This window comes from Dicentrarchus labrax, unplaced genomic scaffold, assembly GCF_905237075.1.
Source record: "Dicentrarchus labrax unplaced genomic scaffold, dlabrax2021, whole genome shotgun sequence".
Classification (NCBI taxonomy): domain Eukaryota; kingdom Metazoa; phylum Chordata; class Actinopteri; family Moronidae; genus Dicentrarchus; species Dicentrarchus labrax.
In genome coordinates, this window is record NW_026136715.1 from 9,485,134 (window position 1) to 9,511,210 (window position 26,077).

Below are 26,077 nucleotides of genomic sequence, written 5' to 3' on the forward strand. Positions count from 1 at the left end.
TTTACTATTGTTTGTTGTTTGAACAACACAATTATAAGTTAAATTATAAAGGGCCAGTTATTTTACATTTTATAAACCAAATTATAAACGTGGAGATTAATCGATAATGAAACTAAACCTTTTTTTTTTATTATTATCATCATTATCACAGCGTCCCTTTGTGTTTCTCCCTAACCCCACCAGTCTTAATCTAAATGTGTCTGTGTGTGTGTGAGCCGATCATACTGGGTGGTACAGACACACCGTAGCAGATCGCATTAAATTTGATCCACAGCAGATTATATACGCTGCCCTCCTTCCCTTCCCTTCACATCACCCGCAGCTGTGGCTGGAAGAAATAAAAAAAGCTCTAGAAACGTCTAGTACGCTCAACTGCGTCAGCGTCGCCATTCTCGACCAGGGATACGCAGGAAGATCCGGAGCAGAGTCCACAGGCGGAGCATTGGTTGTTTGTGGGCAGCGGTCCTTGTGTTTTTCTTTGCAGGCATTACCGTTACCGATCATTTCACCAGACCTAGTTTTATCTGCGTTAACCAAACAAAAAAAAAAAAAAAAAAAAAAAGGGAGGCTCACTTCACGCCAAGACATGTAAGTTGTGGGAGAGTTAACACGAGTAGGGGGGGGTTACGGTGGTATGAAAGAAAGAAGGAAGGAAAAGAGAGAGAGAGAGAGGAAAGTGTGGATAGTACAACCTGCTTGAGTAGCTAGCGTTAGCCGTGTGACAACATGCGTTTTCAAAGGCGGGAGGTCGGCCTTGTCTCTGTGGACCGTAAGCTAACGGTGCCCCGCCAACTAGCTGGGACCCTTTATACAGTGGCTAAAAGAACACAATGTACTGGTCCAGTTGTTGTAGCAGACCCCAGTGGCCCAGCATTGGCCTCCAAACACGGCTACTTGTACCGAAGGGATGGGTCAGGCGCACCGCATGGATAACCAGCGTTAGCGGCTAGCGTTGTTAGCTTAGCAGGCTGGGGTGTTCATTGAAAGAGTTCGTCTAGAAAAAGCGACCATTAGATTAACATGAGGTCTGTGTTAGAAGTCGTGATTTATTTTTTTTTAACATTAGGGAAAACGATGCAGATCCTGTGTGTAAAAAAAAAAAATATATATATATATATATATATATACCAAAAATGTATCAATAGGGAGTGGCTCGATCGGCAAAGTTAAAGAGGTTTATCTGGTTGTAACATTGAACGCTGCCTTGGTTGGTCCACCATCCATTTGTAAGAGGATTTGGTGAAGGAGACCATGCGTCTAATGCCAAGTGGAGTATAGTGTCAGTAAATATGCAGATGGGAGAAATTGCAGCTTTCATATGCAGATATTAACGTATCAATAAATAGAGGTCAGTGAGTCGTTATTGATTAGTTGTAACCACTGATGTAATGTTTGCAGTGTCACTCACTGATGGAGGTAATGTTAAGTTTGTTGTAATAGGTAAACAATAAAACATAATTTAATACTTTATTATTATTATTATTATTATTTCCACTTAAATAAGGTTGATATTGATTCTTCCCTGTTCTTCTCTCATAACTACACCCAGGGAATTAAATTGATCTCTGAAGCTACCACACGAGTGGGCCGTCTCACCCATGACTTTGTCAAATTTTAAATCGAGCATCATTGATGAACTCTTGCTGCTACAAGAGGAAACCCATTACATTACCATTAATCATATATAATGAAACACGAGCTGAACTCGCCCCAAAACATCTTTTTTTAGTATTTGACTTTTTAACAATTTAGTGTGCACAGATGTTTCACTTTTGAGGCTTCTTGATACAGGAGCGCATGGTGTAACTGGATGCTGTGTGGCAACCTGATAGGCTTTTTGATGGCAGGCTGTTGTGCCTGAAGACTTACCCACTTGTCCGCAGCACAGCTGACCTGCATTATGTATTTTTTATGCAAGTTTAGGGTCTGATGCGCTGTGCTGTTAACAAATAGGTGCGAGAGGAATTTTATTGTTTTTGTGTTTAACCGGATTGTAACGTTTTGTTTAAAGTTTTCTCACAAGGTACCAAGAGCTGTACTTTGAATGGGCATGGTGAATTAAGACTCAGTTTGTCTAGAAAACTATTTACCCTCAAGTTCTGACTGTTAACATGTTTAATGTTTTGATGTCCTTTTGTTTCTTCACAGGCATCCAGCAACTGCAAAGTGGTACGATAGGAGGGACTGTGTTTTTATAGAGTTCTGTGTAGCAGACAGCAAAGATGTTAAAATCAGTTTTGATAAAACAAAGTTTGGTTTCAGGTACGTTTTCCTCAAGTTGGTTCTTTTGTTAAGACCTCAAGTTGTATTTAACCATGATTTTTTTTTTTGTTGAATCTCTAATTATTGGTTAGTAATCCTTGTTTGTTTTATTCTTCCCAGAAATTGGTTAATAAGTATAATTTTCTTTTTTCCACAGTTGTCTTGGAGGAACCGACAATGTCAAACATGAGAATGAAGTAGACCTTTTTGAAGCCATTGATGAAAATGTAAGTCACACCGAATATCTGAATCGTTTCTTATGTTAATAACACTTAAGAGCTGAAATTAACTGATTTTCTTTCTACTTCAATGCAGGAATCCAAACACAAACGTACAGATCGCTCAGTGTTGTGCTATTTACGAAAAGCACAGCCAGGGAAGGCATGGCCGAGGCTAACAAAAGAAAAGGCTAAGGTCAGTTAAACACAAGCTAACACTGTCATTACATTTGAAAACAGTTAACAGTACAATACTCTCAATTAATGCACAACGTCACAATGTCATAAAATGCTATTGTTTAAATGCATTAAATCGCTATTAATGAGTGAAGTGGATTTTGTGTTTTCACAGCTGAGTTGGCTCAGTGTCGACTTCAACAACTGGAAAGACTGGGAGGATGACTCAGATGAGGAGATGGGCAACTTCGATCAATTCTCAGATGTAAGCGTTATGCATTGATAAGTCTGGGTGAAGTCATTCATAATAGCTTTAATCCCATCGGTCAACGTTGCAAACAGGCCCACCCAAAAACACCCACATGGCATTTGGCCAAGGGCCACAGTGTAAGCTTAAAACAATGCAGGTAGAAGTCAGTATTATGTAATATAATAGGGGTGCTAAGGCCAAATTTGATCGAGCTGTCAGTTTCAATCATCGAAATCAAAAGCCACATTACGGCTGACTACATTAACTTAATTTGCATGCACTTGTCTGTGGCTGCAGCAACATGCTGGCACCGGGAGAGACTCACTTCTCACAACAAACTATATCACATAGGGTAATATAATATCACATAGGGCTTAAAAGGGGGGCTGGTGGCTTTTTGCAGGTGAAAAAGGTGTAAAACTGTTGTTGTAAAGTACCCGTCTGTCATCAAGTGACTCTTTTTGCTTTTGTGTTTAGCAGTTTGTTCCCAATTGACTGATGAAATAAGTAATTATTAAACACTTGATACCATATAGCCTATTATTTTAAAGAAGAATTCAAAGGTGCAAATGACCTTGATTTATCTTTACAAATTAAGACTCAAAAGTACTGAAAAATAAGTTTAAACTTAAATATGACCTTAAACAAAAGTCAAATCAAATTGTGGATAACTGTGACGCCCCTAGAATATAATAATTTCTATTAATAAAAAAAAATTCCATGGAAAATGTAGCATGAGCTCCCTACAAGTGTTTTCCTGTTGTTATTGAATACAGTACAGTGTTTCCTCTAGGATTTTTTTTAGCAGCGGCAGCAGGCCCATCCAAAATTGCAATGTGAGCGGCAGCCAACGGGGGTGCATTATGTCGGCAGGATCATTTAAAAGGCAACCGTGACTACATTGTGCGACTGCCCCATTTCTGATACCGTGGCGGCAGAAATTTAACAGCAGCGGGCCGCCGCTCCAAAATCAACATAGAGGAAACACTGCAGTAAAATGTGAAAATTTGACTATACAGTTCTGCAAAGAGGAACAATTGGCCACTGTAGCCTTATTCTCAAACACACAACTCTGCCCTGTCATTTCATCTGTAATTGAATCATTCTGTGTGCCACCTTGACAATTTGGATCTGAACATATTAATCAAACTTAAACTGGGGGAAAAAACCTTAATTTTCCACAATTATCCTACTTTGAGCACTCCATATTTGTCTTTTGTCTTATAATTTAATTAAATGAGTACTTAAGAAGAGTAAATGTGGCTTTAAAAGTTTTGGTTTCATTTTACAGATGATGAACAACATGGGAGGGGAGGATGACCTACCTGATCTAGATGATGCAGTAAGATATTCTTTTCCTTTCACTTCATTTTTTTTAGCATTAAAGGTCCGGTGTTTAGGAGGAACTATTGTCAGAAATTGAATATTATATTCTATGTTTTCATGAGTGCATAATCACCTGAAAATCAGAATTGTTTTTGTTTTGTTAGAATGAGCCAGTCTGTAACTTCTCAGCTAGATGCCACTGAGTCCTAAACACTGATCCTTACATACACAACGAAAACGGATCATAAAGCAGATGTTAATCAGTGGCAGGAGCTGTTTAAGGCTGTCGTCTAATCTCCTGTTTTTTGTCTTCTTAGGACGAGTCTGCAGATAGCGATGATGAAAGTAAGTATTTATGAGCCTTTTGTAACCAAACCAATTAAAACTGTAAATAATGTCTGCCATTTATGATAATTAGGTTTGTTGTGATGTAAGTTTTAATGTTATTTCTGTTCAACTTCACTTTTCAGAAATGCCAGACTTGGAATAGAAAGCTGCAAGACTCTGGAAAGAAAATGGAAGAACAGAGGGCAAGAGGAATCCTAACAAATGTATATCTTGACATTGAAGGCAGTGACAAACAACTGTACATATGAGTCAGTAGCCATATTTAAATCCATAGCCTCAGCTCCAAACTCTTGACCGATCAGTCCACTGAAGGTTGATATGCATGGTATTGTACAGAGCAGCTATCTCCACTTCCATTTGCTGTACTGCACCTTTTTTGGGTATCTTGTTTTACTGTTAAATATTACAAGTAAGCACACATTATTTGTTGGAAAAAAAAGCTGTGTAGTTGTCCTCAACTGAGCAATACGTGTTAAGAGATTTACAATTTGTTTTCAAAAGAATTGTTGTTTAAAATGATTAGGCCCACCCATTCCCAATGTTGTGGTTTTAAGTTAGTCGACCAGTGTAGTTGGTTTCATGATTTGAAGAAGACACTAGCTATGTACATCAACAGAATTAGATGCATTTACTGATTGGGTTCCTCTAAAGCCTTCCATGTGCCGTGAATTAGATATCCAGGAAGCCAGTTTTTTTTTTTTTGTTTCTGTGGCTTAACCTTCCAGCATACATGTTTTCCCTCCTTCACTTCTTGTTTAATGTTTGTAAAAAATTGGAATATTCTGAAATCATTGCAGAAATATTTGCATCTTCCCAGTTATCGCCTACTTTGGTAATCTGAATGAATTCCACATATATTTAGTATCTTTAACAGCTCTTCTCTCCATACCCACTTAACATGCACACTCATGTTTGACTGCAGAAGCAAGGTGAAATGTTTTGCAGCTGATAATGAGGCTCGAAGCTTGGTCGGGCCTCAGCATTATGTGGTTTGTTGCTATCCTCCAGGTTGTTTCTGTTTGTTCATCTAGAATGATCCTCCCTTGTCGTTGAGGGAGTGTCGGGATGGTAGGCGACGTGTAATGACCAAATTATATTTGCACTGTCAATAAAATGTACGGGGAGACAAAATGACGTTGAATTACAGTGGAAATTCTTTTTTTATTGTCTACATCTTTCTAATAAACTGTTCAAGAATCATTTTTAATGCCTTTTTTCTTAAATAACATTTGACTTGTGTTTTATTCATTTTGCCCTTTTTAATACAAAGCTTTTGGTTTGTGAGTTTAATCCCCAAAAATATAATTTTGGACAGTACATGTAATTTGAACCTTACAGATGTAACTTGTTATGTACTTGACAACATCTTCCTCAGTAAACTTACTTTTGCTGAAATATAATTTGGTATTTTAGCATTTTATTTAGCAACTACTGCAACACTACAGCAACCTACAGTCATGCTGTAGTGGCACTTTGTTCTCTTAAGTTTTAGACATGATAGATGGGACTTCACAGTAGAGGGATTGTTTGGTATGACTTTCATAATGACGTTTTTAAAGAATAATTCTGCTTCTTTTGTGTTATAAGTAGTTTTTGTCTTGCTGTAGCTCTCGCTGCTGTTTTATTCGGCACTAGGACCCAGACACCTCCAGGCTCCTCGGCCCAGAACATTAGCATACTTCCTCGTCAGGCCTGATTTCCTCACTCTGAGAAGGTGACTGTAATATGCAATACTAGTTTCCTGCTTTAGCCCTGAAGCACATTAAAATAAAAGCGTAGATTTGGCTTTGCATTATCACTAGATACTTTAAGATATGGGTCTGTTATAGCTTTTATTAAAACCTGCTTTCTTAATAATCTAACTTGGGTAAACATTTAATTTAAACTTGTGACCAAACATTAACTCCAAAAGTTACATAAAATACAGACATGAGCTTTAATTGACTCACATTAGTATTAACACAAGTCTTTAACCACTTTTGGGTTTTGTTTAGGGGTTAAGAGTGGTATTATTGGCTACATGTAACAAAATAATTATACTCTACATTTGAGATTATACTTTTTATTCCACTACTTTATTTCACAGTAACTTACATATATAATATATAATAATAATAATATATAATAGGCATAATAAGAGGCGATGCATTATCAGGGTTGAGAGGGTTACTTTAAAAATGTAATCGATGAAATTACTAATTACCTGTTAAAAAATGATCAGTAACCTGTTCCAAATATCTCAATATTAAAGTAATATAACTTGATAACTTTTGTATTATGACAACACCAAATATGCAAATAAAGAAGAGAAAAGAAATATCAATAAGAAGTATTGATAAGTGTATTATATAATACAACAGAACAACCTTTAAAAAGAAAATGGAAAGAGTTTTTCAGTGTATTTTGAAAGAAAATATTGTAATCCTGCTAAATAATCCTGTTTCTTACTATATGTAACTAATCTGATCAGGTTTGTAATGTGTGTTTTTTTTTTTTCTTACAGCTGTAATAGATTACAGTTACCTTTCATTTGTATCCTGATTACGTAACTGAGTTACATGTAATCCGTTACTTCCCTCATTGTTATATATTTAGAAGCAGGTACAACATTAAAAGTGCCATACTAAGTCCATATTAATGCATCAGTAATAACATAATAGTAATAAAAACTTTTTTATATATATATATATATTTTAAGCACAATTTTCTAAAGATATTTTAAACAGTAATAGCAAATTAAAATATACTAATTAATTAATACATTTTTTATTTATTTTTTAATTATTATTATTATTGTTGTTGTTGGTGATTTTCTTGTGAAGTTTCCTGAATAAATGTGACCGGATGTGTACGTGGTTGTGGCCGGGACATTGACACCGCTACTGCTCGCTCTGTTCTGTGATCATGGCTGCACTGGACCACACCAGCCATGTTTGCTAATTTAAAACCCAAAGGTTAGGTTAGGGGGGGAATTAGTTGTTTTATAATTTACCGCTGTGCCATCTTCACCCGCATATCCGCTGTTTATACGAAGGTTTAGAGGCATCCGCGACTTCGACAACAAAAAAAAAAACATCCAAGGAACTAAAAAAAAAAAAAAAAAGGTTGGATAAGCTTTAAATATAACGAGAGAAACTTTTGATGGTGGTGGTAGTGGAAGGGGGTGGAAGATGATGCTCCACAACAACAAAAAAAAAAACAACAACAACAAAAAAATGTGTGTTTGTGTGCGTGCAGCGTAAACAATGTAACTTCATCTGGCTGCTAGCTAACGTTAGCTCCCCCCCCCTTCGTTGAACAAAAGGCAGCACGCCTCCCATCTGCTAACAAGCGGATCTGAGTGACTTAACGTGTATTTTCACTATCAACACACACCGGCTGGTTATTTTTTATATTCTTCATCCGCGGCACCTCCTCTCCTCCTCCTCCTCCTCCTCCGACGGGCGTCATGGATCCAAACCAGCGTGGTTGCGGTACCTGCTACCTGGCTAACAGCTAACATCGCAGCTTAAGCGCCGTAGCGTCTCTTACTCTGGGTAAACGTTAAGGATGCTATCAGTTAGCTGTGTTAGTGTGTGTGTGTGTGTGTGTGTGAGGGAGAGCTAGGTTGTATTGTGATGATTTAGCTTAAATAACCTTGGATCTAGGAGCGGGGGAGTGTTTCTGTGTCTCTCGGGGGGGACGTGAAAGGTCCGTACAGGCTGTTTTATCCCAGCGTCCCGGACGGTAACGGTACCAGTTGTTAGCACAGCTGATTAGCAGCGCTTTAAAAAAAAAAAAGAAAAGTGAATTGTTCATTTGAACACGCAGTTAGCTGTTTAGCTTTAGCGGCGCCTTTTTTGTTGTGTGTGTGTGTGTGTGTGTGTGTGTGTGTTGTTGCAACGGCCTTGTTGAATTAGGAAATCATGTATCCATTGAGGGCTAGTTTCTAATACGAGTGTATGGGAACTGCTACAGCAGCTAGTGGTGTGGTTAACACTCCTCCAGGCCTCGAAGTGACTGTAGAAATATTCTCGCTAATCCCTCCATTGTTAGTTGGCCGAGGCCGCCGGGGTCTTGGCTACTGTTTTGCGGTGGCTGTGTCTGCCTGGGCCGTATATTCATGGTAGGTTTGAGGGGAGGATGTTAGCAGCAGCAGCAGCCTCATCAGCGGTAAATGATGAGCCTCTATCGTGATATCCCGGTTGTCCATTACGGCTCGCTAAGGGCCCTGGCATCTGCTGTGAGGCTGGCTGCGACATTTTGACGGTGGTTGTTGTTGTTGGAGCGAGAAATGGTGCTGTCACAAAAGCTGCAGTTGCCAAAAAATTGATTAGGGATACACATTTCATCGAAGAAATGATTGCGTTGCACGTAGCGTCTTCGAAACGGCACGGAAATAAATGAATTAAATAATAAATGTGTGATTCACATGGTTGATGCATATCGCGCACAGGCATCTTAAGTCAGCGTTTATCCGTTGCATAACTTTATATACATTTTAATATTAGAGTCTGAAATTTGTGTGCTTTTTTTTATTTTATTTTTTTCTGATGTTTTTGTTTTGTTTTTCGCAGATGGAGTCAAATAATCATTTCAACTATGACACCCACTCCTCAGCAAACTCAGGACTGAAACTCTCCTCAGGGGATTCTCTTTATACTAACGGGTCCTCCATGAGTTTTCCTCAGCAGGGGAAGAGTGAGTATTTTCAGCCTCGTAGCACTGTATCAGAGTCAGTTTATGCACTTTATAGACCAGATCTCACTTTATCCCACCACCGCCCGACTTCTGATGTCTTTCAATTTGATTATGTAACCTATCGCAGAATTAAGCTAAACAAACTCCGTGTTTTGTTAATGCAAATTCTAACCTTTCTGACTTGAATAATGTTCTTTTTGTCCAGCAGATATGAATGGCGAAATGAATGTGAATGGCGTCACTACTGTACTTGGGTCCAGTGTACCTGGTTCCCACCCACCAACTGCTCCTTACCCACACATGAGCAACCACCACCAGAGCAGCATGGGCTATGACTACTTGTGGGGGGGACACCCTCAGTATGGTCCCGCCATGGGCACCTCTCCTGGGCACGGGATGCACCAGAAGCAGCCTACACCTGGGATGGTGCAGCCTCAGTCACAGCACCACTTCCAGGGTCATGGACAGTACCAACTGAATGGGGGTATTGAGAGCTCCCATCAGCCCCCTGTGGCAGGCCCACCAAACATGCCTCTTACTGGGAGTCAGTACTGGAACAGGAGTAACCCTGGGCCACAGCAGATAAGTTATAATTCCCACAGTATGTATGGGACATACCAGAGTCAGGCACATCCTGGAATTACACCGTCACAGCATCACCAGCAACAGTCCTTACAACCGCCCACGCATCAACCATCACAGCAGCACCTCCACTCCCATCGGCACCCACCCCATCACCACCAGCAGCACCAGCAACCACAGCATTATGGCTTGATGCCTAATGGGATGCCCTACTACCAGCATCAACCCCAGCACCCGTCCATACCATCTCTCCAGCAGCAGCAGCAGCAGCAGCCACCACAGCAGTCTCCGGCCCAAGGCCAGGCTCAGATGATGCCCCCAGCTGCCCAGAATTTTACTCCTCCACGTGGCAGCCCACAGCACCACAGTTTAGGCAGAGGGGGCACAGGTAGCCCTCTCCCTGTGGGGATGTCCTCAGCCACAATGATGTCACCGTCAACAGGGCAGGATAATGGATCACCCAAGGGCCCCAACAGGGAACGGAGCCCCCATACAAGCAATGTGGGAATATCTCCTGTCATGCAAGGTGACCACTTTAAACTTACGGATGTGTTTGTGGAACTCTTTGACTCATTTTATCCTGTCGCTCCTTTTGTGTTTCCAGTTTCCTTTTTAAAATATGATTACTATTACAGTTGTGCCTGGGATTAGTGAGTTCTTCATTTTGACATGACTGTGTTTCTGGCATCCATCGTAGTTCTATTTCCTCATAATTCAATCCGTTCTCGACTTTACATTTCCTCCTTTAATTCCACCAGTTGAGTGATTCTCGTATAGTCATATGGTCTTCTTCCTCTTTGGTCATACTTGTCCTAGCCATCGCAGCTGCTATTAACAACTGTTATAACTTGCTTCTTGCTGGTTGCATTACAGTTTTACATGCCATATTTATAAGATTGTATTCTTGAATTGCAGTTATTGATTAGCTTAAAACAGTAAGAAGAAATTCACGCATACATGCCAAATATTTCCAGTTCCAGCAGAAATGTAAAGATTTTTTTCATTTTATTTTGATTTATATGCTTTTTTTTTATTAAGTCTTACATGATAGTACATTGAATATTTTTGGGTCTTGCACATTTGGTCGGACCAACAAGACAAATCATTTTTCATTTAATTTATAGACAAAACAATTAAATATAAATGCAAAATTTAATCAATAATGAATTTAATTAATTAATGTTAAGCTGCAGCCCTACTGGTTATTTCTGGCACATGCATGTCTTGTAACAGGTCAGTCTCATTGCCAGTGCTCAGTAGTGGGTAGCTCAACCAGCAGGTGCCACTGTTTGACTATGTAAAACTGTATGAAATGTCACTGAAGTCATTTGCTAGGGATGGCCTATGTCTACTGAATATATTTAATTATAAAATGTAGTTTTTCTATGCAGTTATAGTAGCAAAATTCAGATGCAATCCTCACTGTGAATCCATCATAATTTATTCTGCAAATTAGAAGCTTTTTTTTTATTGACTGTTTTGTTGATTCTTTGTCTTTCAGGCCACACAAGAGAAGCTGTCAAGGAAGTAGACACAAGCTATAATGGCATGGAAAGGGCATCTCTTGCCCAGAGGCTACCCAAAAGTGACGGTTTCCAACCCAAACCTGTGGGACCAACAAGTGACTATCGTCAGCATTCTGAACAGCCTTCAGCTCAGCATCCAGAAATGGTGTCCCCTGTCAGAGAATCAGCCATGAATACACCTCCCCACTCTGTGTCGTCTCAGCTCTCTGCTTCTACGTCTCCCGCAGCAGTGTCATCGTCTCTAACCAAGGCCTCAACACCTCCTCGGGTCTCTGCAGCTCCTGCTGTCTCTGAGTCCCCCACATTGGTCCCTGGGCCCCCTGTAGTGTCATCCCCTGATTTAGAACCCACTCCACCACAAATCTCAACACCTGCTCCTCCTCCCAGACTTTCCTCACCTCCTCTAATGATGCAAGGCCTCAGGCCAGAGATACCCCCTGCTGGATCCAAGAATCTGTCAGTGGGGTCCTCTTCCTCCTCCCCCCTGCCTGCATCACCTCCAAAGTTGTCTACACCTCTTGCGTCGACTGAGGGCGTGTCGAGACCTGCAGCAGTTTCGTCAGTCTCTTCTGTCTCTGAGTCTGTGGCTCATCAGATCAAGGCTTCATTGCCTCCTACAGCTTCTGGAACTCCTACAGCTATCTCCCCTCCTGCCCTAGTGTCCACGTCTTCTTTCTCAGCATCTGCACCCATCTCATCTCTTCAGCAGATGGTTCAAGGGTCCAGGTCGCCTCTTATGACATCTGGAGCTCAGCATGAAAAGCCTGGACCCCCCAAATTACTTAAGGCCACTTCATCAGTGGGTGCGAATTCCTCCTCTGCTGGTGTGGCTCCCCCTCTAATGTCAGTATCAGGACCTTCAACCTCAGCACCACCTGGGTCTTGTTTATCAACATCTGCATCTCCCATGTCTGTGTCCAAAATTCCTTCAGTCAATAAACCTTTTGACCCAGTGCCCGCAATCCAGCGACAGACATGCACTCCTCCAGCTGCTGACTCTGGTCTAGCATCATTACCACCAGGGGCAGTGAACCTACCCTCCCTAGCAGCCCATGAAAGTCCTACAGTCCGACCTCTGTCTACCCTACCTCTTCTAACCACTCAAGCCTCCAGGACTGCACCCGTGTCCGCCCCTCCTGCCTTGGTGTCTGTGCCTCCTGCAATGGGTACGTCTTCTGGAGTGGTTCAAGTTTCAGACTCTGAGCAGCATCCTCCTAACACCACTCCTCCTCATATGCTAAAGCAGTTGTCTCCCAAACCAGAGCACCATGGTCATAGTGAGGATAGGAAAGCGTTGGTTAATAAAAGAAACGGAAAACCAGAGGAACACTATCCTCAGCTTGATTCGGGCACGAGACGGACATCACAGAAGGTGGAAGCTATTGAGACTAATAAATCAGAAATTTGCTCACCCAAATCCCTCTCTGATCTTCCTGGAAAACCCTTGCAGACGACAGTCGCTCCTGATCAAAAGCCAGAGAATAAAGAGACAGATTCTGGAAAGCACCACATGCAAAGCAGTGTCTCCAGTGAGTCAGAGGATTCCATGATGGAGCAGACTCCGCTCAGAAAGTCTTCACATCTCCACAGCACAAGGGTAGAACATCTGACCGATGAAGAAAGTTTTGATAACTCTTCACAGTTTGATGGTAACTCAACATTTAACACCCCGTCAAGAATTGATGTCAGCTCTGTCTTGGAAAAGTCCTCTCTTGTAGATGACGATAGCTCGTGCGTAGATGACTCCACTCACTTTGACAACAGCTTTCACCTGAGAAAGGACACTTCTCAGTTTGACAGCACTTCCCATGCAGAAGAGGAACAATCTACTGCCTTTGACACCACTAGAGATAGCAACTCCTCAGTGGAAGACTCCAGAGATGACACGTTGGACTCCACCAGGGAAAGGGAAATGTCTGAGGCAGAAGAAACCAAGGACAGCTGCCAGATCACAGGAGAATCGGGGCTGGAGTCTTCTCTTAATAACACCTCCCAGATGGAGGAGCCCTCTATCGACTCAAGTGATGTGTCCAACTCATTTGTGAGATCTAAGTCAGATAGTCAAGGTACATTCTTAAAGTTTATGATCACAGAAATTAGTATCACATGGGTTGACGAGTGGTGGTTATTAATTAAGACATGTAGAATGCATTATCCTAATTGGATTGTTATCTTTACTTCCATTTAAAAAAAAAAAAAAATTTTAAGAAAAAAAGACTAAAAGTACATTTGTTTGGACATTGCATGTATTGACATTAAATGTAGATATATGTATTTCCAATAAAGATAGCTCTTTCTGTGTTGTATGTCATTATCCTGTATTTCTGAATTCTGATAACTATTTGCCGTTGTTTCATCTCAGTGGCTGAAGCAGAGTGGGAGCCCAGAGGACATGATACACCAGACTCAGCAGGACGCATTAGCATTAAAACCACTATTAATGAGACAATGACTCCCCCGAGTTTCAAGATGAGAGATGAGAACTTCATCGCCTTCAGTACCCCAGCAGAGGGCCCTGCTGTACACCCACTCCAACCAGTAACTGATCAGATAGTGTCAGCTGCTGGAGGACAACTGAAAACCCCAGGGAAACCACGCAAACCTCGAGCTCCAAAGGCAATATGGACTAAAACCCCAGGTATGTAACATTCTGATTTCAGCTAAATGTTACTTTGAAAAATATTTAAATTTATTTAAAACACTTTTTTTTTTCTTTGTCTTTTTCCCTTTTTTATATTAAGCTCCTGGGGAGGCCCAGCGAAAGTCTCGGGTACGAACTCCTAAAGTGGAGAAGACCAATGAAGAGGGAGGCGTTAAAGAGGAAGGACCCAAGGGCAGAAAGAGGAAGAAGCCGGTTAAGGTGGATGTCAAAGAAACATCAGCTGTATGTGGAGAGGCTGGGCAACCCGCAGGAGAGGTTGATCCAATCACAGCCACAATTGAAGCTGTTCTGGCCAACGCTTCAGCTATTAACACAGCAGTCGAGAAACCCAAGAAGGTGAAACGGGCCAAGAAACAAGACCAAGATGGAACCGTGGCAAAAACAGCTAAACAAGATGCTGAAAAAACTGCTGATGACGCTGATGAAAATGATGACAGCTCCACTGCAGGTAATGATGAAGAAGTTTTTTTTTTTGTTGGGGGGGGCCCCTTTCACATCATGTCATGGCGTTTTCTTGAGACGTGACATCGGAGTTTAACTGTGGTTGTGTGCATTTTCTTGAACAGGTGAATCTAACAGACGAAGGGTTGCAACTGAGGAGCAGGTTCAGTTCCCACTGCAGCATGGGTAATGTTCTCTTGTTCCATTGTTTGTTTACCATAAAGCCTTTCTATACTATTACGCTGTAGATCCGAAACACTATTGACTAAACATATATGGGTATTTCTTAAGCAAAATGTGGTACAAAAAATCTCTTCAGAACTACAATACAATTATTAATTTATCAAATAATTACAGCTTTTGTAATTTGCATATTGCACATTTAAATTTAGCCTTAAGTTGAGGTCTTGGCATGTTGTCCATATTCATCTTTTAGTTGATTCCTGTGCTAAACATCCCTCTAACACATCTTGTCTGAGATCTCAAGAGTCTCTGTTTTTATTTAGTTTTGGAAAGTTTTCATGTTTTCAGTGTTTTATATATTATAATTACAACTGTTGTTTGTTTGCTGTTCTCAAAAGCTGCTGTATGGCAGGATTGTAACAATGACCTCTCTTAACTGTAGTTGGAGGAGGGAGATTCGTGTGAAGAAAATGGAGAACCGCATGAAAGGTGAAACCTGGTATTACACACCTTGTGGAAGGAGGATGAAGCAGTTCCCAGAAATAATCAAGGTACATTCTCGCAGCTATAAGATTTGAACTTTTTACTTAAATTTTACTTTCAAGGCATATACTACAACAGATGATTTATTCATAATGTCAAAACACTTGACTGTGTTTTTCTTTCTCTCTTTTCTGTTCTCCGAATTGCTTCACCCAGTACTTGAAGAGACACACGGACAGTGTGGTCACCAGAGAACACTTCAGCTTCAGCCCACGCATGCCTGTTGGGGATTTTTATGAAGAAAGAGAAAGTCCTGAGGTTTGTATGTTTGCAAAGTACTAATCAGTTACATTTTTCTATTTAAGAAGAAAGTAAAATCATTCCCTGTCAAAGATTTGGATCAGAACTACTCCACAATTAAACTCATGGTATCACATGGTCACATTCTGTGTACGTTACAGGGTATGAAGTGGGTCCTCTTGGCTAACGAGGAAGTTCCCTCTATGATCATGGCCATCACTGGCCGGAGAGGTCGACCTCCAAACCCTGATAAAGAGAAACCCCGCAGGGTTCGTGGCCTTAAGGGAGGGCAGGCTCGTCGCCCTGGTAGACCTCCCAAACCCAAGATGATTGACCTCCTCAGCAAAGTTGATGCCAAGCTTTTGAACCGACTTGAGGCCAAGGGTGAGTGGATGTAGACCGTAGGAGATAGGAGTGTACAGGGATATGTTTATAACTAGTTGTTGAGGCTTGGCATAAAAGAGTCTTGCTTAGCATGTAACCTCAAGAACTTTGTACTGTAGCTAATTGTTTGTATTCCCTGTTTATAGAAGCTCTCACGGAGGAAGAAAAGGAGAAACTTGCAAAAATCAAAAAGAAAATGAAGAGAAAGGTATGTAGTTCAGACTGTCTGTAATGTTGAGCTCCTATGTTGTTGACATCTCATCCTTATTTTGTTGCTGCCGTTTATTATTTAGGCAAGAATGAAGAGAAGGGAGGATGCGAAGATCAAGAAGATGAAAGAGGAAAAGAAGAAAGCCAAGGTACAGATAAATAATCAAGCAAAAAGATTTATCAGCATTTTCCGCAGCACCACCTCTTCTTCACCTTCGTCTGTTCTTTCTTTTCTTTGTGGGTTCAGCTTGAGCAAGAGGCCAAGGACCAAGAGGTGAAGGCTGAACCAACCGACCCGACAGCCCCACAGGTCACACAGCCAGCATCAGGGTCCACTGCGGAGCCCAAAAAGCCTGGCCGCAGGAGGTCAGTTAAGGTTGAGGTTCCTCCACCAATACAGCAAACTGATGAAGAGAGGATAGCGCAGGGTAAGAGGGTGCTGGGTGCTCGGAGCAAAGCCAAGGCTCTGGCTAAAGCCCAGGCAGAGGCAGAGGCGGCAGCTCAGGCTGCTCTGTCAGCTAAGAGAGCAGCAGAGAGGAGAGCACAGGCCCAGAGACGTCTGGAGGAGCGGAAGAGGCAGCAGCTGATCGCGGAGGAACTGAAGAAGCCAACAGAGGACATGTGTCTCACTGACCACAAAGTGAGTTTTGTAATTGAAACCCAGTTTCTTTTAGCACCGTCATTGCAGAGGATTTTGTTTACGGTAATCATAACCTTGGAACGTCGTCTCTTATCAGCCCCTACCAGAGCTGTCCCGTATCCCTGGCGTCGTTCTATCTGGCACGGCGTTCGCTCACTGCCTGGCTGTAGTTGAATTCCTACATGGCTATGGAAAGGTGATTGGTCTCAATGTACCCAAGGACATCCCCAGCCTTGCTACCCTGCAGGAGGGCCTCTTAGGCCTGGGTGATAGCCAAGGGGAGGTCCAGGACCTACTGATAAAGCTGGTGGAGTCTGCACTCCATGATCCAGGCCTGCCATCATTTTATCAGGTGCGTGACAGTTTTTCTCCATTAATTCACTCCTGAAAACGGATGATAAACCTTTTTTTTTTTTTCAATCTACATGTTCTTCTCCATCTCCTCATCAGTCTGTAAAGATCCTTGGGGATAAGCTGGTTGAGTTGGAGCTGACCCGCAGCACAGTCTCAGAAGTACTTCGCATCTTCATGGAATCTCATGGTTATGATACAGAAGTGTGTAACACAATGAGGACCAAACCATTTCATGCTCTGTCTCCTGACACCAAGGCAGCCATCCTGGGTTTCCTGGTGGAAGAGCTCAATAGCAGCAACATTGTGACAAGGTTAGAACAAGAATTTATTATTTATTCTGTAGGTTACTCTTGAACCTCAAAGCTTGCTACTAGCACTTTTCTGCTACTACTTTCTGCTCTATTACTTTACTAATGTATGTATATTTTTTATTTCAGTGACATTGACAACACATTAGAAAACATGGCAACTTACAGGAAGAACAAGTGGATCATTGAGGGGAAGTTGCGCAAGTAAGTTCACGGTTTTCTCTCTTCAAATTCAGAAAAATTCACAGATCACTCTTTTGTAAGACATGACCTGTTGATCCTGATTGTTTTCTCCTTCGTAGACTAAAGGCTGTACTAGCACGTCGTACAGGACGCTCGGAGGAAGAGCTGTGTTTTGAGGAGAGGAGGCGTAGTGCCAGAGTCGCAGAGGAAGAGAACCTCAGTCTGGAGGAGAGTGGCCTGGAGAGAGGCAACCGCCGTGCACGCAAAGAAGAACCCAAACTCAGTGATGTGTGTATCTGCTCTGCAGTTGTTTTTGTTTTTTCAGTGTTAGAAATGAACCATTCCTACATTAAATTTGTATCTTTTCTTTTACAGACTGAGAGTCCTACCACTGCCAGCATTCCAGAGCTTGAAAGGCAGATAGATAAGCTAACCAAGGTAAACCTGATGCTACATAGATGCAGTGCTTTTATACATTTATTTTGCTTTGTATTAAACAGTCCTCTGCTTTTGGATCTCCACAGCGACAAGCATTTTTCCGCAAAAAGCTGCTACAGTCGTCTCATTCCATGCGGGCCACATTACTGGGCCAGGATCGCTACCGGCGCAGATACTTGGCGTTACCTCACCTTGGAGGAGTTCTGGTCGAGGGGCCAGAAGAGCTGTTGAGTGAGTCTGAGAAGACATTTGAAAGAATTGTCATCACTCCATCATTTTTAGGCTTAAGCTTTTGCTCATCCATCTTCATCTAAACTTTCCTTACATTTCTGTCGTGCAGCCTGTGGAGATGTCCTTGTAGCAGAGGTTCCTGTCACCTTCCTCAAAAAGGAGCCCAAAGTAGAAGAGACTCCCATGCCTACAACTCCCCCTCCTACTCTTCCTTCCTCTCCTTCCTCTGCTACCCCTGGCCAGGCCAAGACCGAGACTTTGTCTCCAGAGGAGGACCCCCTCCCTGGCACCGCATCCCTCATGAGCAGGCCAAGAGGACGAGGCCGCCCCCGAAAAATCAAACCAGAAGTGGAGCTTCACCTACGCACAGCAAAGATTCGCCGTCGGCGTCGAAGTAGCGTCAGGTCTTGGGGCGAAGAAGGGCCAGGATCACCAAAGGGTGCCACACAAGACCTCACACAGGCTGCTTTCCAGAGCTGGCTCAGCCAGTCACAGGAAGCAGTGACCAACGGCACATGTTCAGCAGCAGGGGATGCTCCAGAGGGTAATCGGCCAGAGGAGAGCGTGAAGGAGATGGCAGAGAAACAGGGACAGTGGTTCAACCTGCTCCCCAAACAACCGTGTGATGATAACTCTCTGACCGAGCCCCAAGTACCCACCTCACCCAGCTCGCCCCCTAAACTCCTTCCTCAGATACAGAGTGCTCTGCCTGCACTCGCTGATCCACTCCTGCAGGTTTGTCACCATAATCATAACAGTAAATACATTTAATTGTGCTATATTCAGTCCAGTATGGGTTTTAAATGAATTCTCTCTCTCCATCCCTCAGCCGGACCCGCTCTTGCCTAGCCTGGCTCCTGCTGACCCTCTGACTTCAGCAACATCACAGGACATTCCTCCAACACTCCCTGCTGTCGCTGTTCCCGTTAATGCCCCACAAGGTCCCCCTCAGCTTCTTGCAGCTCCCATTCCTTCTGCAACGCCTGCTCCAACTACCCCCGCCAGGCCATGTCGCAGGCGGAGGAGAGGTAGCCGAGGCAGTAGTCCTGCACGCAGAGGGGCAAGAGGAGCTGCAGCCAAGCGGCGTGGCCGCCCTCCCAACTCTGTGTTCCAGGAGCTCGAGCAGCAGTATTTCACACAACTGGTGGTCAAGCCCATACCAGCATGTAAGTAGTATCTGGTTAAAAAGAGTGTTATGATATTGAGCCAGTAGTCTGAGAGATATATTTGTTTTACTTTAAATTTAATACCACATTTAACAGTTCCTAAACTGGGATTTAGGACTTCCCACCAGTCACATTTAGCGTACAAAATATGCAGAAAACATATACATCATGGTCATTTATTGCGTTCTAGGTGAAAAACACAAGTCTGTGTCTTTTTTCTTTTTATTTTATTTCTGGTGTGTTATGTAATACATTGATGTTTCTTTTCCAGCGATGGTGCGTGGTTGGTGGTGGATCAAGGATCCAGAGGAACTGTATCACACCTTACAGGCTCTCCATCCAAGGGGCATCAGGGAGAAAGTGCTCCATAAGCACTTGGCCAAACATATGGAGAGCTTGGCTGAGATCTGCACCAAATCCATCAACGGTGAGTGTTGTGTTAGTGGACTTTCTTACTCAGCATTTTAGCTCTGTTTTTGATGTCAGGCATCATCCTTTTTTCCTTCTGCCGTTTCCCCTGTTACAACTGTTTCTTGTGTTGTTTCTGGCTAGACCGTATATTTGAGTTGAAGGTAGAGGAGAAGGATTTGCTAATAGAGGCCCTGCAGCAGCCCTGGCAAGTGCAGGAAAAAGCAATTGAGACTGACATCAGTGCCCTACAGTGGGTGGAGGACCTGGAGCAGCGGGTCATTGCCGCCGACCTCCATCTCAAGGTGAGAAATCACATTACTTTTTATGTCGCACTATTGTTTGTTGTCTTAGTAATCCAATTTGAGTTAAAGTGAAATTAAAAGTTTGATTTCTTTTGGTTCTAACAGATAATAGCAGAAAAGATAATATTTAATTTAATTATCTCTCCACTTTTCATCTCTATGGTCAAAATCTCTAATGGAGACATAAAGTGCCTAAAAAAAATACTCAAATGAAAACTGCAAAATATCAAATATTAGTATATACTAGTAATAAGTTTCAAATACTGACATATTGGCCTTATTCTGTTGCCATGTGCTAAGAAGTCTATGCGTGTGCCACATTTACAACAATGGTAAAAAGTCTCCAAAAGACTCTAACATAACACTTTGTGTTTCTTGAAGGCGCTTCCCCAGGGTGCAGTGAATGATGCTGAATCTAACACAGAGATGCCAATGGCAGAATTTCAGGTAACGATTAAAACACTTGATGAAATGTTTTCTCAACATTCCTAAGTCTAGAATTGAGTTGTACATGACTCCTGTTTATTTATATCTCAGGCACTGAAAAATAAACTGTCTCACCCCCTTTTTAAGCCCTACACAATCCCAGATCCAGACTCCACACGTGATGACCTCCAGTACTATGAGCATGACGTCGACCCGCATGATGACTGGATTGTGCGAACTAAGAAGGAGTGGTCTGGCCTGCCGCGTATCGCCACGCACCCAGTGGACTTGGCCGTGCTGCGGTTGGCTAACCTCGAGCGTAACATCGAGAGGCGCTACCTGAAGGAGCCGCTGTGGAACCCAGCTGAAGTGATGCGCCTCGCTCCTCTCACTCCTACCCCAGGAGAAGAGCATCCCATGGATGTCTTTAGGTGAGAAGAAGGAACTTTATTTTAGAGTGCAGGATTTTTTATTCAGTTTTTCTGATTTATATTTTAATATTATTTTCTTTCTGTTCCAGTCTGGAAAGTGAGATCACGTCTCGACTACGTACTTGGCGGCAGGCTCTGGATCGCTGCCGCAGCGCTCCGCAGGTCTGTCTGTGTTTACTTCAGCTGGAGAAGGCCATTGCTTGGGAAAGATCTGTGACTAAGGTGGTAAGTAACTTTATCTCGCAAGATTGTTTTTTGACCCTGGTGAACTTACTGTTTGTTTGGGAGCACACAAACCATATTTAAATTTGTTGTAATTTTAACAACAAGGTTTCTTCTGTTTTGATTTCTATCTAGACATGCCAGGTTTGCAGGAAGGGAGACAATGATGATTGCCTGTTGTTGTGTGACGGCTGTGATCGTGGCTGCCACATGTACTGCCTGAGGCCCAAAATCACCCAGGTGCCAGAGGGAGACTGGTTTTGTCCTACCTGCGTTGCCCAGGTTAGAACCCGTCCTGTGATTCTAGTAATTTATTCTCCAATACATTCATTCATCATAAGGTCAATCTATCTGCTTCCTTATTTGCTCTGTCGCTCAGGAGGAAAGTGATTCACCGCGCTCGTGCAAAAAGAGGACCAGGGTGAAAAAGAGAAGATACGAAGATGACAGCTCAGATGATGAGACGACGACAACGCGACGTAGTGGCGGCATGGCAACACGATACAAGGAGACTGTGGCTCCCTCCTCATCTACCCGTAACTCTGGAGAAGGAAGCGCTGCTAAACGTCGTCGCATGACAACCCGCAACCAACCTGACCTCACCTTCTGCGAGTGAGTCCTGCCTCCATCGCTGTCGAGCTACTTGCATGCAGAATGATCTTATTAATGTTTAATAACAGGATTTTAAAGTCATTTTTTAAGTGCACAAGGTGACGTGTGTTTTGACAGTTATAGTCTGATGGATTTGTGTTGATGCTTTTATTTATTTGATTTCCTGCCAGAATCATTCTAATGGAGATGGAGGCTCACGCTGAAGCCTGGCCGTTCCTTGAACCCGTCAACCCCCGACTGGTGCCAGGCTACCGCCGTATAATCAAGAACCCCATGGACTTCCTCACCATGAGAGAGAGACTGCTACAGGGAGGGTAAGAGCCGATCATGCAACATGTTTCATGACTGCTTTATTTATTAGCTCTCATGCACAATAGTTCAGGGTTCACTGCGTTATGTGTGAAAAGGTAGAAACCTTCCTTTCCGGTACTTTATTTTTAAGTTTAAAAAAAAAAAAAAAAAAAAAAGGATGCAACCCATTTCCAAGTAGAACTTTCCAATTTCCCATTCACACTCTGCTCACAACACGAAAACATGAGGGTCAACCAAAATATGTAGCTTTCTTAGAAATAAAAAGAGAGGATAAAATAAAAAAAAATATTACTCACACATGGAAATCAATGTGCTCTCACCTCATCCTTTTACTTATACACTTAAAGTGGTCTCTGTACACCCGTATACAGACAGGTGCGTGGGAGATAAAGCAATGGTTCAAAACAAAAAGTCAACTCCTGCATACTGTCAAAACTCATGGTGTATTTATTCAGTAGCTGTGCAAAGGTCAAGCAAACTTCATCAGGCCTTTTTAACACAGCAAATAACATTATGCCTGCACATATATACAAACGCACACAGAAAAATCAACCATCTTCCAAATCTTATGAATATGTCCCTCTCTGGTACTTTCTAACACCAGTCCTCTCCTCTGTTTCCTTGTCTCAGGTACTGCAGCTGTGAGGAGTTTGCAGCAGACGCTCTGCTTGTCTTCAACAACTGTGAGCTGTTCAATGAGGACACGTCGGAGGTGGGAATGGCTGGACACTCCATGAGGCGCTTCTTTGAGAGCCGCTGGGCGGAGTTCTACTCAAATAAAGACAAATAAGAGCCTAAGACGTTTCGGCTGATGGTGGGGCTGTATACTGTTGGTGCTGTCACCGTCCCAGTCACACTCTCTACATTACTGCTAAGACTGTCTGGAGGTTCTTCCAGCTATGTGTATTCTCTCATGTATAGGTATATATGTATAGATTTTGGCTATTTGTCTGTTATTGTTTCCTCTATCGGCCTAATCTTTTCCAGGCCCACAGATAAACTGGCTTGAACTTGTACCCATTCCCCACCAGAGATGGTGCGAACACGTCTCTCTTTACTTCCTCCTTTCGTGTCTGCTCATCTTCATCTCAGCTCCTCATCATTTGCGTTCTCCTGTCACGTCCTTTCACAAGCCCCATGTCGTAGCGAGGCCTTTGGTCAAGCCCCTGCCGTGTGGGCCGATGACTCGGCCTCAGGCCCTGGGTGTTTCGGCTCTCAGACTCACACTGAAGGTCAGGGACTGATCACACTATTGCAGCCTAACTGCTGCATACTGGACCTGCTTAGCACTGCTCGACGACAAAATGGATCAAAACTCTTCACAGAGCTCGGGCCATTTCTTACCTGTTCAATGGAAACGTAATGTAACGTGGTCTTATGCCTAGAAGTAATTTTTTTGCTCAATATATTTTTATTATATATTCTATATATAAATATATATAAAGATTACAATAGCTGGGATTATTTAATAGCAATAGCTTGTAGTGAATGTGTACAGATTACCTTATAGAGATGTCTAGACGATTTATGAAAAGGCCAGTTAAACTAAAAGGCATCTGTTTGGACTGTCACGAGTACACGTTGTATAACCTCCACTTAAAGTCTTGCACGCACACATACACACTTTTCACCAACACACAAACATGCACACGATTTCACTCACACACACACACACACACACACACCACACGCACACACACACACACCCACCTTCTGCTGCTGTGTGAAAGACACTGGTTTCTGAAACTGGAGGACTTTTTTTAATGTTGGGTCAGTCAGTCTGGGCTTCGATATTTCACTGTCCCTCTTAAGAGTAAATAGTCTGCTAGTTACACCTGATCTGCGTCACAGACTGTATACAACTGAAAGGATGCTACTGCAACACACAGCTCACACTGAAATGTTGCTCATGTGGTATGAAATTGATAAGATAAGATTGCAAAGCTTCAAAACTTCTCTTGAGCAATTGATGCTTGCTGAAAATGACACTCGTACTTCCGTTTGTCTGTAGCTCGTCTTAAGGCGAAAACATGTAAAGGTGGTCACGTGTGAGGCTGAAATCCTCCCGTTTTAAAGATTAGAATTGCAAAGGAGCTCTGATAATGAGATACTAGGCACATTCCTGCCTGGTTTTCTGTCTTACATTCCTTTTTATTGATTTTTGTGCTGTACAAGGGCCAATGTTTGATGTTGCGCGGCATGGTTGGTGTGCTCTGAAGGCGACAGGACAACTCCACAGTCTGGGTTTTATTTAAACATGTTTCTTACACTGAACTCAAATCCGTTGATAGGAAATAACCTTTGATGTTCCTTATTACACTTAAAGGGACAAGACGTTTTTTCAAAAAAAAAAAAAAAAGACATGAAAACCAAATGTGGTGTTAAGTGAATTTTTAATAATGTACAGTTTTGGTGACTTTAAATTTGTTCCTTTATATTTTTAGGACCAATTCATCATTTTTAAGAGGAGGTATTACAAGACTCTGTTGTATTAAGGTGATGTAACACGTGTGCATCTGTAGAATGTACTGTGAGTTGAATAAAAACCACATCTAGTAGAGAGTAATTCTTCTCTTTTCTCTTCGTTCTTCCCTTTGGCCTCTTACCTGAACCTTCTCTGTGTGTGTGTCTGTGTGTGTTCTCCATGTTTCTCCCAAATTTAGGGTTCCCCCTCATGTGTTCCTGTTTCTTCCCACTGCCTACAGACAGATTAGGTCATGTGGCGACCCATAACGTGTGTGTGTGTGTGTGTGTCACCGGTGAACCTGTTGAGGGTGACCCGGCCTACTCCCCTGAACAGGATTAGAGAAATAGATGGATGTGCTGCACATGGCTAATAAACTCTCATCACACGCGGATCTAGTTCCAGCTTCTTTTAATGTGAGGTTTCAAAAGCTTTTTTCTCTCATTTATGATTGTAAATAAAAAATGTTTGGACTGTTGATTGGACAAAAAACATTTAAAGACCTCACCACGGCTCTGAGAAACAACATTTTACAGCCTTAATCAATTGAGAAAATAACAGGCAGTTAAGTCAGTAATAGTGATCCTAAATTGCAGCTCTAGATACTGCAAGGATTGTGTTAAAGCGACACACACACATTTATTGCCTTGTGGACTCATTGATACCAGAGACAAACCATCTAAACAACCTGACTGACCGTGTATGTTATACTTTATACGAATTAAAGATTATGCAATTTCTTTTGTGTTTGTGATGTGGATTCGAGTTTAATTTAGTAGTTGAAACGTCTCTCTGTTTTACATTTTAGTACCCCTTTACTGATATGAAACACCAGTTAACTAAGAGTGAACGTTATGTTACATTTACAGTCTTCTGACGGGTTTTTTAATGCTCCTGCTAACTGTTTAGTTGCAATAAATACAGCATTTTCCAGATAGTCTTGCACACTCTGCCTGCTTGCCTCATACCTCTACTAAAACTCGCTGTATATCACAAGACAAGCCCACTGCAATGTCACATTTAAGGGTGAAACGGAGCCCTTAACCATGATGGAAATATGCTGAAGTATTTGGGCGGGGCTCTGCAGCTCCCTGGAGAGTCCTGTCTGAGGCACATGCTGCTGGGAACGTCCTGCCATCACTCCCAGCTGCTCTACAGTGGAAGAGACTCAAGTACAGCACACTCCCACACACTTAAATTCTACGCTAAAATAAATAAAAGCAAAGCATCTGAAAAAATGAAAAAATATGGATATTTTCAGAGTTAGAAAAATGAAAACGGGTGTATTGTCTTTGAGTGCTTCTCTGCCTTTGCCCTCTATCGCTCTCAAATCCCTTAGCTGGCACTTTGTGTGAGTGTGTGTATATTTGTGTGAAATTGTGTCAGTGTCAGCACTCTGGGTGGAGGGGGCTGAAAACTCCCCACGCCAGCGGGTTCCAGTGTGCCCCCCGCCTGTCCCACTCCACACAGTTGGGCTTAACCCCACAAAAGGGGGGATAACAGTTTAACAGTTGCCGTGGAGAGGAGGGGGTAATCCACGGCATA

The 26,077-nt window shown here is 42.4% G+C and overlaps 2 protein-coding genes across 8 annotated transcripts; both read left to right on the forward strand.

Moving 5' to 3' along the window:
* The first annotated feature begins 378 nt into the window (after positions 1-378).
* Positions 379-5,781, forward strand: LOC127376792 (prostaglandin E synthase 3). The gene is made up of 8 exons (XM_051424048.1): positions 379-588; positions 2,149-2,262; positions 2,420-2,489; positions 2,578-2,676; positions 2,833-2,922; positions 4,199-4,249; positions 4,551-4,578; positions 4,704-5,781. Coding segments are annotated over exons 1-8 (474 nt in total). The 5' UTR covers positions 379-586; the 3' UTR covers positions 4,724-5,781.
* Positions 5,782-7,428: 1,647 nt separating this feature from the next.
* baz2a (bromodomain adjacent to zinc finger domain, 2A) lies at positions 7,429-24,634 on the forward strand. 7 transcript variants are annotated; one of them, XM_051423969.1, is made up of 30 exons: positions 7,429-7,535; positions 9,138-9,261; positions 9,467-10,369; positions 11,345-13,435; positions 13,732-14,007; positions 14,111-14,479; positions 14,598-14,658; positions 15,098-15,206; positions 15,355-15,456; positions 15,600-15,822; positions 15,969-16,030; positions 16,116-16,181; positions 16,280-16,672; positions 16,770-17,024; positions 17,123-17,337; positions 17,464-17,538; positions 17,637-17,805; positions 17,893-17,955; positions 18,042-18,186; positions 18,296-18,921; positions 19,016-19,352; positions 19,624-19,779; positions 19,905-20,065; positions 20,447-20,512; positions 20,639-20,922; positions 21,012-21,147; positions 21,280-21,426; positions 21,524-21,756; positions 21,927-22,070; positions 22,699-24,634. In XM_051423969.1, exons 2-30 carry the CDS (start codon positions 9,138-9,140, stop codon positions 22,856-22,858), a joined length of 8,151 nt encoding a protein of 2,716 aa, XP_051279929.1. In that variant the 5' UTR covers positions 7,429-7,535; the 3' UTR covers positions 22,859-24,634. The 7 variants fall into 7 exon arrangements, with proteins under 7 accessions (XP_051279929.1, XP_051279932.1, XP_051279928.1 ...); XM_051423972.1 differs by having other exon boundaries at positions 9,470-10,369; XM_051423968.1 differs by having other exon boundaries at positions 7,459-8,117.
* The last annotated feature ends 1,443 nt before the right edge of the window (positions 24,635-26,077 follow it).